This window comes from Anthonomus grandis, chromosome 12 (assembly GCF_022605725.1).
Source record: "Anthonomus grandis grandis chromosome 12, icAntGran1.3, whole genome shotgun sequence".
Classification (NCBI taxonomy): Eukaryota; Metazoa; Arthropoda; class Insecta; order Coleoptera; family Curculionidae; genus Anthonomus; species Anthonomus grandis.
This window is the reverse complement of record NC_065557.1, coordinates 22,385,992-22,399,194: the sequence shown is the minus strand read 5'-3', so window position 1 is coordinate 22,399,194 and position 13,203 is coordinate 22,385,992. Positions and strand designations below refer to the sequence as shown.

General features: G+C 31.8%; 1 protein-coding gene across 1 annotated transcript in view; it reads left to right on the top strand.

Annotated features, from left to right (window-relative positions):
- LOC126743130 (uncharacterized) overlaps positions 1–13,203 on the top strand; it is an 802,914-nt gene that overhangs the window by 69,385 nt on the left and 720,326 nt on the right. The window contains exon 2 of the mRNA XM_050450098.1: positions 7,353–7,655. Coding sequence (XP_050306055.1) covers positions 7,477–7,655 — 179 coding nt within the window. The 5' untranslated portion in view covers positions 7,353–7,476. The remainder of the gene's footprint in view (positions 1–7,352; positions 7,656–13,203) is intronic.

Genomic DNA, 13,203 nt, shown 5'->3' with positions numbered 1-13,203 from the left:
GTCCTAAAACACTTCCTTCCACTATAGCGCACCACACATTGACTTTTTGAGGGTGTTGTGTATGACATTCTGTGAACCAATGAGGGTTTACGGCCGCCCAGTCGACATTTATGTCAGTTCACATGGCTGTTTAGAGTAAACGTTTCTTCGTCAGAAAATATTATCCATTTTACAAAATTATTGTTGTACAGAACGTTAAGCTCATATTCTTCAGTTATTGAACCCCCACCAGCTTTTTGAATATCCAGTACATGCCCGAATTCCCGAAACTTTGTTTCAACTCTGCTTACCATGCTTTGGCTAATAGACGACCGATCAGGATGAGCTGCATTAAACAACTGACCTACCTCCTTTTGAGTATGCGACATATCTCCGAAACCAATCAGGCACAAGATTTCGATTTAATTTTCACGTAGAAAAACCCTAAACCCAATATTAAAATCGACGGGTTCGGGCATTTTTTCAGAAGCGGTCCATTTCGTCGATAATGGTTCATAAAAAAAGCTTAAATTCAAAAAGTTGAGAATTTACTCCCCTCCTTTTTTTGGGAAACTCAAAAAGTTTTTCGAATTAATTTTCTGGCTTACTTCTTAACTTAAGTCTGACAGAAAAATTAATTGAATATTTTTGGACAACTGGTTTTCTTGAAATTGTATGAATGAAATAATGTGCAGCATGATTCTTTGGAATAACATCCATTTTCTGAATATACAGAAAATTTATTTAATATTTACATTTTGATACTTTAAAGTGTTTAAGGTGAATAAATAAGTTAAAGAGGAAAAAAAGAGAATGAAAAGTATAAGAACATCGAATTTTATCAAATGTAGAGGGCGCCAAAGTTAATTGCTGCATGAGTGAAAAATAATAATAGTACATTTTGAAAGAATTCGATTTGATTTAGATTTCGTAAAACTTAGGCATTTTCGTAACATAATATACTTATGAATGTACTTATTGCATGCAACGAATCAACAGAAGAATTTTTTAACGTAAAGCATTAATATTTTATTAATAATTTGTATTTGAAAATATAAATAATCGTGTTATGTTAACGAAGATTACTTTCTAAGTAACTTGAAAGGTTAACTGAAGACATGTCTTTTGTTCTAAGGTCCCTTTTTAAATTAAAAATAATATCATACACATAGAATTGTTAATTACTGAGATTTTTATACTTTCGAGACTTGAAAATTTGAACCCATGTATTGGACTATTAATTAAATCAGGAAATCTATGTCTTTTGCTGTCCACAGATTTAACCTTAGACCATTTAGAGACTAGAATCAATAAACCACAACTTTGTTTAAGTTTAACATGTGCTCAGGGGTAAGAGGGTGTTTCGTTTACAAACATGGTCCCGTTCAACATTCTCACTTGTCAAGTTTACACACATTATTAACTATTTAGTTTAACTATTTGTGTTGGATTTTCTTTTAAAAATAAATAGTAAAAGTAGATATAGCAGATTCGAAAAGCATATAGAACACCATTAAATAAAAACAAATTAGTAAAATTTATATTCCTAAAATCGCTTCTTCAAACTTCAAATTTCGCTTCAAAAAATTTCGAATTACAACACCGCAAGCAAATACTCCGTGACGCACAAAATGTCATCTTATCTAACGGATTTGTGTGTACCCTCGGCTTTTTTTTGATATTCTGTGTTTTTTTTTTGTTTTCAGTTGAAAAAGGAGAAAGGTCTCATTGAAGTGTTTTTTTTTTTGAACTGTAACGATAAAAACTTATAGTGTTTGTACCGCACCATGAAAAAAAGGGGATTTGTCCATGGTTTTGTTAACAGGACTGATTTTATGTTTTTGTGTTGTCCTGGCAGAAAAATGATGTATTCAAATGTTAAAATATTTCATCTTAAAACATGAATTCTTACGGAATCCATAATCATTATAAAATATTTAATTTCCATAAAAATGCTTAGATATGTACCTTTACTTTAATGAAGTACCTAGCTAAAAAAACGTATTAAGAGTTCTTAAATGATAATATTGTTTATATTTTGATATATTTAAAGCATAATCTACTACCGTCACTGGTAAAGATTTTTAATGTCAATAGTATCAACTATTCGATCGTGCGTAGTTGCGATGTTGCTGCTCTTTTCTTTAACATATGTATGTAATCTACATTCATTTAGCTTTGAATATTGACTTCTTAATAGAGTATCTTAAAATTATTTATTTAAAAAAATGTATTATGCTATATGTTATTAAATATCAATCAATCAAAATGCTTTATTGTCAGAGAATTTACATTTTATCGACAAAGCTAAAGGAAAAAAAAATACAAATATAAACAAATAAACATAAAAAAAAATACTCTGACAAAATACACACAAAGTAAATAGGTACATAACAAAACAAAAATACTGTACAAATTATCAAATTGTACAATTTGGTCGAATTACATAAATAAAATAATTTTTATATACAATTATACACACAGTTATATTATGTATAAAATTGTCAAAAACCTTAGTCTCAAATAAAAAACATACAATAAAATAAAACATACAATAAAAAGCAGGCAAACATTTTGCAAATAATAGGTAGCTAATAACGCCAGTGTGTGTGCTTTAAAAGGAAATATTAAAAAAGTCTTCTACTGTATATAGGGCTTTTTGCAGTAGTAAAGATTTTAGGGCATTGCGAAAACAATTAAAAGTAGTCATCGATTTTATTACGGAAGGCAGATGGTTGTGCATTTTTATTGCTGCATAAAGTATAGAGTTCTTTACTAATTCCGACCGTGGAATTGGCAGATGAAGATTATGATCAACGTTCCTTAGTGAATAGCCGTGGGATGGTCTTTCTGGAATCTGCGACACATGTTTGCGGATAAGGCAGATAGATTCAAATATAAATGACGAGGGAAGAGTAAGGATCTTATATTTTATAAAATTTACTTGGCAGTGAGCTCTACTATCAAGTCCTAATAAGTAGCGAAGGGCTCTCTTTTAAAGTTTAAATATACGCTCAAATTAGGTCTTGCAGCATGTACCCCAGAATGGAAGGGCGTAACGAAGATGTAACTCAAAAAGAGCATAATAAACTGTTTTGGCCGTGAAAAAGCCTAATTCTTTTGATATTGATCTTATGGCAAAACATGCCGAGCTTAGTTTTCTAGATAACGTATCTATGTGCAAATCCCATTTCAAAAAGCCGTCCACAACAAGACAACAAGACCCAAGAACTTGACAGATTCAACAACTTCCAAACTGGTATTGTTTAGAATAAATGGAGGAATGGTCGTTTTATATGATAAGACTTTAGTTTTTAAGAGATTTAGGCATAAAAGATTGGAATCGCACCACGATTTAATGAAAACCAAGTAGTTGGAAATTGTTGTATGTAGTGCCATTGCACTCCAAGTGAAGCTAGTAATATCAGCAAAAAGACAGATTTTTCCGCTTATGTTAAGGCTGGCCAGGTCATTTATAAACAGCAGAAAGAGCATAGAACCCAAAACGGAACCTTCAGGTACCCCACATTCAATTGGTTTTCCAAGAAGATCTTGACGTATCGACCTTTACAAGTTGACTTCTGCTGCACAAATATGACTTAAACCATTGAAGGGATATACCTCTGAATCCATAGTGCTGTAATTTGTTAAATAAAATAATGTGGTTTACGCAACCGAAAGCCTTTGAAAAGTCACAGAAAATTGTTGCTGTTAAGTAATTTTTGTTGATATTTGAATAAAGGCTGTCAAAGAGGGAGAACATAGCATCGTTGGTGCATTTTTTGCTCAGAAATCCAAACTGATAAGGGGTTAAGATATTATATTTAAACAAAAATGATAAAAACCTTTTTTTAGCCAGGCGTTCTATGATCTTTGAGAGGGTTGGAAGAAGTGCAATTGGACGATAGTTTGAGGGTTGATCTTTATCTCCTCCTTTATGTAATGGAATGATTATTGCAGTTTTAAGGCAGTTTGGAAAGACCCCATTTTGAAATGACATGTTGATTAGGTCTACTAAATGGATTAGAGTGCAATCAGGCATATTTGAAAACATTTTAAGAGTAAGCCCATCTGTACCAGCTGATGATTTGTTTTTTATTTCGTTAATTGTACTTTGAAGTTCTGTAAATGATACTGGCGTAAAAAAGAAATTGTGCAAATTTTCATTAGAGAGATATGACAGAGGATCATCAGAAGGTGTTATGGTGGCCATTAGATTTTTTGACACGTTTACAAAGTAATTGTTTAGGTCCTCGGGTGATGTAGAGATAGTGCTAGTTGAGGTAGACTTATTTCTTAGTTCGTTACAATACATAATAGACCATGTTTCTTTAGCTACATTGCCAGATTTTGCCAGCCTCCCACTGTAATAGATTTCTTTTGCAGCTTAATTGTTTTAAGATAAGTTTTCCTATACTGCTTGACGTAATTATGAAAAGCAATAGATTCTGAGAACTTTTTTAGGTAGGAAACAGAGCGCATGTTTTTTGCCGATACACGAAGACCTTTGGAGGACCAGGGCTTTTGTTTTTTAGTTTTAATTTCCCTTAGAGGAAAAGATATATTTGCAATATATGATAAAAATATGAAAGTGCTATTGTTAATTGAATCTAAAGAGAAGCGAGTTCTGGAAAGGATGATACTACGTAATCGATGGGGGTGGAGCTATTTTTAGTTATTCTGGTGGGTGAATCTATGTGGATTATCAAGCCCATTGACTCGAATATAGACTGGAGTGATTCTTGGGCAGCACATACACTGGAATAGTCAATATTAAGGTCGCCACATAAAATTAGTTTGCTTTTTAAGGGCATGGATTCTAGCAAGCCTAGTAGTTTCTGGCTAAAACTTTGTATATCAGAGTCGGGTGTTCTATATAGACAAACAATGTAGAGATCATGTGAATTATTATAAACAATGGAAAATTCAAACAATTTTTCAGATAATAAGTTATCAAACTTTGTCACTACTGAAACTTACTTATTAGTGGACATTATCAATGTGCCTCCATGCCGGTCAAATAGAAATGGTAGTATCGTTTTTTTACCATTTCTGTGAGCATTTGGTATCATTGCATCAGTAATCATCAAAGAAACTGCCCACAGCACGGCAAACTAATTCTAGTCTTTCAAGGATTTAACACAGCAGCTTCTTCTTTCCAGAATCCATTTCTCACTTTTGTCGTTTACATTTGCACTCGCAATTTTCACAAAATAAGTTTATTGTAATTAATTTTGAAACGTATAATCTAAGATTAGTCTGAACAGTGTTAAAGAAATAGAATAGGCAGAATCTATAACTGACAATTAATTCTCATTTTTATATATTTATTAAAAGAGTATATTTTCATGGTGGCGGTCATTTTATACATTACTATAGATAGCTATTTATATATCAAGGACGTTACGGAGACTATGATGCCCTTAAGGTGGAAATAACCTGACGTATATGTTTCAGCCTGATTGGCATTATAATCTAGCAAAGCCTGTGGTGCATATAATGCTTTATATTTTAATTAATAAAATTCTTTTTATGAATTATTTATATTTATTAGCTTTGTAAAAAAGTATGTTATACGTTATATAGTAGTGGCATAACTGTAGATGTAGACTTGTGTATTTATTTAAAATTGATGATATTCTTGCCAATCAGTTTTTATTTCTAATTGGTGAAAATTATACTAATCGCTAAAAATAAGTTAATTTGTAAATGTTTTTATTTAAAAGTCATTTTTTGAGACAATTTTAATTTTTGGAAGTCTTTCTACTGGGAGTACATAATATTTTTTATCTGGAAAAATAAACTAACGCACTATGAAACAAGTATTATCTTCTAAGAATTTTATTGATAGTTTATGAATATTGAAATTTCCAAGTTCCCATTTCCATCGTCCAATACTATTTGATGAAATAAGTTTAAAGTAAGTGCAAAAGATGCATTTCCCAAAGTTTAAAGTCTTATAGAGTTCTGGTTTTCACACGAAATTACCTGCTATTAAATGTTCATACAAAATTATATATAATAACGTTGCTGCATTTAATAGTACTAACTTTGAGATTCAGTTATACAAAATTAGTATTTATTACAAAAGCATGCTTTCCATTCTAACAATAAAAAATAAAAAGCTAGCAATATACCTGTACAAGTAAATGCTGTATTTTCAGAGTATATTATCTAACATAATATACCATACAGTAATATGAGACCAGGGACTTAAATTAATATAAAAAACTGGTTTGACTAGTATAAAAATTCGACACAGAAATAAAATTTAAATTAAAATAGATCCTCAATGTTCTAAAATAATATCTAAAAAACAGTAGCTACGAAAACAAAATAGATTTATAATCTGGCAATGTAGCAGTTATTAGTTGTTGTTCTCATTAATAAGTTTGGCCAAAAATGTTACTGTCAATTAAAACACAAAGCATACAACTTAATTTTTGTATTATTAAAAAGTACTTAATCTTTTTAATGTTAATCATTGCGTTTTTAGTTTTGTTTGTAAATTGTTTAATAATTTTAAGGAATTTATTCTAAAAATACCAAAAAAATTATAAAAATAAAAATTTTTAGATTTTAATTGGCCTTATAACATCTTACGTGTAAAAGTACTGGAAATTTGACTGACTCTTTGAGGCTCAAAATTAAAAACTGGGTCATAAGATAATTCCACAGCTAGATATTTCAAACGCCACTACAATGGCAGGCTAAAAGCTTCATAAAAACCTACACACCCAAGCTTACAACAGATCTTTCCACAACCAAAAGGTAGTAAGTATAATGGTCGGTCTACTTATAGGTCAAAGTCTGCCAAACCCCAGTCTGCTTACTAACCAAACAACTGACAGCCTTAAAAATCACAGACAATAAATAACCTTTGCACTTGTGTTAATGTAAAGTCTGTAAAGCAATATGTGGGCTTAGGTTTGAGAGCTTGACAGACCGTTTGTTAGCTTGGGAGACTACAAGCCAGAACGAAGCAAATATAGGTAGAGGCCAGTGTCTTGTAATTTGAGGTGCTACAGTAAAAGCTTATAGGTTGCGGTAGCATAGGACTTTTGCCTATAAGAATTATGTCATCATGAGAACATAAGGCAAGAATGCTTACTTACTATACAAAATGATTCATCACTATACAGAATAGCGTCACTACTGGAAACTTAGACCATCCTGTTATTAGATCAACAATATTTTCTAATTTTATAAGGAACCTTATAAAACTAAAATAAATTGCAATAGCATAACATCAAAAATACTAACTTAATCTGTATTTATTAATATCCTTTTTAATTTTTTTATGTCTTATAAAGATAAATATCTTGAAATATCACTATTTAATAATGATAAAAAAACTTACTTTTTTATTTTAGGTGGCTCCATTCGTCCAGCGCTAGGCGCACAGCCACCACCAATGATCTCTCTGCGCAGACCTTTCAAAGTTACCTTCATTATTCGTAAACGCAGCATATCGCGACCGGAAGAAGAAATCACGTGATGTCACGTGACGAGATTCAGCAAATCCGTGATCGGCTTATGCAACTGGCCGAAGGCACGTCGGGTCAGCGCCTACCTTTCAATGTAAAACGAAAGGTCGGGCTTTCGCGGCAGTCGTCGAAGACTGCGCCGGTATCTAAGCAGCTCAGTGTGCAGGACTTCGTTCGAATGGATCCAGGGTAAGCATTACAATCTTTGCTTAATTCACAGTTTTAAAAATGACGTAAACTTCTCTGTTGATAAGAAAATGAATATTGGTATATTCACACATCGAATAATAGGATCACACACAATTAGCAAACTTTTTTTTGGTGCCCAATTACATACCACCTATGGTGGTATGTAATAAGTCAATAGGAATTGTTAAAACAGGAACAAGTAAGAGGAACGTTTGATCCTTTTGATCTGAATACTAGACTTATAAAAATCATAAAAAGCTCAATTATAGTATCACTAGCCAAGTAAACCAATTTTTGTAATTTCATTAGGATTTTTTCTTATTTGCCATAAAACTGATGAACTGAAATAATTTGAAATAATCTTCAATTTATGGAAAGAGTAAAATTTTGCTTGGGTAAAATAACAATTGTATTTAAACTGTTAAAGCATACACACAACCAAACTTATCCATCATCCAGTACTTTCAAGAAATAGAATTTAATTTGAAGAAAGTCACTAAGGAGTAAACAGCAATTTTTGCAAACCAAGTCGGTTACAAAAATAACTAAAAGCTATAAAAATTATTTTTCTGAAAATATCAACTTAATAAGAGATAATGCTATTTAAATAATTTTAATAATCAGTATTGCCACATCTAGAATCGATGCAAGCACGAAATCGATGAGGCATACTATCTATATTGTTAATTTCTTCTTGAAGAACACTTGTCCGTTCCTCTAAAACTACCTGTGGAAGTCGCTCTGTGTTACCGGGGTTATTTTGACGATCTCTAATCTATCTTTTGATCCTATTGCATAAGGGTTTTATAGGATTAATATCGGGTAAGCAAGAATGCGATTCCTAAACAGTGGCACTTTTACCTTCTAAAAAACATTTTGCAACTCGGGTGGTATGTGGAAGTGCATTATCTATACTTATAATAAATCTGTAGAGAGGTATCAATTCTGTATATGAAATATATTTCCAAAATAACTATCTGGGGGGTAATTAGGGATCGATACTGATGCCGAAAATGCAATCAGTAAAATTTTTGTCTGTCTGACTATCTGTCTATATAACCGTTATAGAAACAAAAACTACTCGACGGATTTTAACGAAACTGGTACAATTATTTTTAACACTCCTGGCCTGGTTATAGTATACTTTTCATCACGCTACAATCAATAGGAGCGGAGCATTGAAGGGAAATGTTGGGAAAACGGGAGAAGTTTCTCCATTTTTTAAGCTTCCGCTGCATGTGCAACCTTAATAGTTAAAGCTACACAGAAACCATGTGTGACGAAAATGTTCTCCTTAAAATTATATAAAAATATCCCACGACAGCATATGTCTATCTTTTATGGTTGACTCACAATAAAACGTGTAACTCCCGATAGCTTAGCAGTTCGATGCTTTCTGATTAAATTTGTCTACTCTTACGTTTATAACACTCTCAGATATCCCTAAATAATTTTTTTAGAGATGTCTGAGAGAAGATGATATGAGATGTTAAAGTGTTAAAGAAAGAGGTTAAAAGTTAACATTATTAACTATTCCATAAAAAAGACTGAATCATGCTATAAGCATTATTTTTGTATACAGATCGTGTTTTCGTTCGTTACTTATAGGAAACCGCATGGAGGCGAAATTTTGCAACGTCGCGCGTGTAGAGTGCCTGCGACAGAGCACCCCCTGGCCGGCCCGAGGACGGGATTAGTAAACATCAGACCTTCATGGGAGCTACGTCGTTTCGGCGGCAAAATGTCCCAAAATATTACGCGAAAATCCAGGCATTTTTTAAAATATTTATTCTAATGCTGGTTTTACAGACATGACAATGTGTAAAACCCGCATAGAATTGTAATCTTAAAATGTTTAATATGCTGTGTTTTGCATAATGAAAACTAAAGCGTTATTCTAATAAAAAATATCAACTCTGACAAAAATATAATAAAAAATCAGAAATAAAACTCTAATAAACAAACTTAACAACATATCATTTTTTAAATAAAAGGCTCAAATAAACCGCCTTCCTTCGCTAAACAAAAACTTAACCTGTCTTAAAAGCTATTTCGCACCTCAAAAAGAGTTTCAGGTAAAATGGAATTGGCACCTTCGACAATTTTATTTCGCAACTCCTCTAAATTTGTTGGCCTACTAAATTTATGCTTGTAAATGGTCTGCTTAAGGTAAGCCCACAAATAAAAGTAATTTGGAGACAAATCTGGAGATCTAGGAGGCCATTTAATATCGCCAGACCCACTAATAAGGTAATAAGTTAGGAAAAGTATTTGTTAAAAATTCTTTTACCCTAGCCGCGTTATGAGCAGGACAGCCATCTTGCTGAAAATAAACCGATCCCAGGTCTACATCAGGTAGGATTTGAATGGCAGGAAGAACTTGGTTTTGCAGCAACTCAAATTACTTTTGGGCGTTTAAAGTGCCATCAATAAAAATGGCCCTATAACATTGTCGCCGAAAATACCTACCCAAACATTCAATTTCTGAGGATACTGGGTACGAAACTGAAAACTTCTGTGCTCGTTTTCCTGAGACCAATAACGAACAATGGAAGGATTGTGTTTGCCATGTAATGGAAAAGAAGATTCATCAGAAAACAAAATATTTTTTAAAAAAGATTAGTTTTTTATTTGCCTTTTCCATCATGGTTTCACAAAATTCCATTCTTCGCCACTGGTCTTTAGGAAATATTTCCTGAGTTTTTGAATTTTTTTGTACATAAACATTTGTACCCATATTTTTTCCAGATACGAGCAATAGTTTTATTGCTCATTCCCAGTTCCTCTCCAACACTTCCAGTGGACCGTATTGAATCAAGTTCTAGGGTACTGCAAACCTTTTCTTCCCGCCGTTCTATATCCTGGATCACTTCAACAGGTGGTTTCTGACGTTTTGTGTGGCATTTTCTACAATCTTAAATACAAAATGATGTCTCAAAATTTGCAACCCCATTCAAAACCGTTTCTTCACAAGGAATCGGTCTATTCTCAAATGTCACTGAAAACAAATCTCTATATTGTACTGCCGAATTGCCATCATAAAACCATTTAATTAGTTGAACTCTTTCGGAAGGGGTATAAACAGCCATAGTGAAAAAAACACGAAAATAACGCTCAAAAATTATTAATGCAACGTGCAGTAACACAGCAAAGTGAGGTCTGCTGACTCCCGGTTCAAAAAATAAAAACGAAAAATTCCGCCGCCTGCAAGCCGCAACCAAGCGGTGTTGCTATTATTTTGGGTAATACGTAGCTCACGATAACACGATCTGTATAAGGTCGCGAACGCATAGGCAAGCGACTTGCTTGGCGACTTTAGAGCGAGTCACCTAGCGAGTAGCTTCGTAAAACGAACATTCTCGAACGTTCGCGACCGACCTAGCAGCTAGGCGCCAAGCGCGCAGCTTACATACATACATATTTATTATTATACATATATTTCGAATTATTGAAAGTTACGAATAGATTTTTAGATATCGATAGGTAAGATATACAGACGGAGAATTATTTTATTTCCATCCCCCGAGCAGTCTTATTTAAATTTGAAGAATCGCCAATTAATTGACCTTTTAAAAAACGCAAAAACGCGGATTATCATCTAAACCAGCTCACCAGAACAGGATGCAAAACTAAATCAACATACTTTTGATCATGGTTTGTCGACTAGGAATTAAATGAATTTTTTTTTGCATCATAAATCCAGCCCCGAATCTTACAGTACCTCCTTTGTATTTCGGGACAGGTTTCATATCACGGAGCCTAGCTTACCTCTCTCTACTTCTTAAAATACGAAATTTTCGGTCATCGGTTCGTAGGCCAATTCTGGTTTCCTCCCAAATTAAGATATTTGTCCAATTTTCATGCTTCAATCACCAAATTAAATAGTTAGTTTTATTTTGCTTTGAAAGGTCTAAAACTTATAACTGCCTTCTACTAAACGATTCCCGAATCGTCTTTTGATAGTTTTGACAGAACTAAAAAAATACAATAACACGTTTTTTTTGAAGCTTTTTAATTTGTATATAAAATTGAGTATATAATTTTTTTTCTATAGAAAAATATCTCAAATCTAGAAAAATTTTGTTGTTAGGTTAAAATTTTGCTTGGGCAAAATAGCAAATGTATTTAAAATGTTAAAATATATATATTTTTTGTTTGCATAATAAATAAAGTTCCATTGCATTGCATATTTACTTAGTTTAAAAAAAGCAACATGTTTTTCTTGGAGCATCTTAATTTGCATATAAAACTAGGTACATAAAAATTTTCTATAGAAAAATATCCCAAATGCTATTATAATAATTAAAATATTTTGCTAATCCAGATGTGCCATTCTCCTTACTTATGCCATTATTGAAAATACTACATTAAGAACAAAAAGATTTATAATTATAATAATGCTGAAAATAAATCAAAGAATAAACTGACTTCAACTATAGCCAGTCCAATAAAATCATATCAGACCGGAATGGTCAGCTTGAGTTTACAAAATGTTCATCTAGAAAAAAAGTCATAATAATAATTCAGTATAAATCGTATAATTTAAGGAAAAAAAGATATCAGTGTGGACTGGAAAAGAAGTACCAATTACATATTTCAGGAAATAAAATGAAGCAGGCAGTATGTTAGCTTGCAACATCTCTAAGGCAATGATGCAAAACGATTAGATATGTGGTAATGACAAAAGCCCCTTTATAATATCATAAAAAAGTTCAGTTATTTTGAGTTCACTTATAATAAAATAGTTCCCCTTTTATAAAATATAAGGCATTTTCAAAATAAATAAGGTAAAATACTGCATAAAGAAATAAATATTCAAAGTTGTGATCTAAGAAAAGCATTTTTATGTAAAATATATAATTTATAATTATAATAATTTAAATCATGAGTTATTAAGATATTTATTATGATGTAAGGGTGTATGATGTATGATGTAAAAATGATGTAAAACTGATTATTATTTATATTATACAAATATGCAAAATGTTACAAATTTTCGTTTTTTAAAACATGAATTATTAAGATATTTATTAAAATAGGACAATTTTTTACATTTTACATAATTTCATAGTATTAAACAAAAATCAGTTTTACATTATTTATTTTATATCACATTACATTATATATATACAGGTTTTCCTACTTCTTCACAGAAACTAATTTACCCAATGTCTTTATTTAAAATACGTAATCTATAGATACGAGAAAAATATGAATATTTTTATTACACATACCTCACATTCAAGTTTTTATTTAGGTTTATCCCTAACATCACCTATTCTATATTCATGATGATGGTTTTCTCTTTTGTGCATCACCCAAGAGTTTATGTTTGTGGTGTTGCCATTCCAAATTTTTTACAAGCCGTTCTAGAAATATAAATGTTAAATTTTTCTTAAATTTTACAACAAAGAATCGGTAAATATGTTTGTAAACAAAACACTCCCTTGGCCCTAAGCACATATCACTACTCTACCAACCACTAATCTAATTATCAAATCTTTTATTTCATCCTCTGAATATTTTAAAAATTGAACACATGAAAACT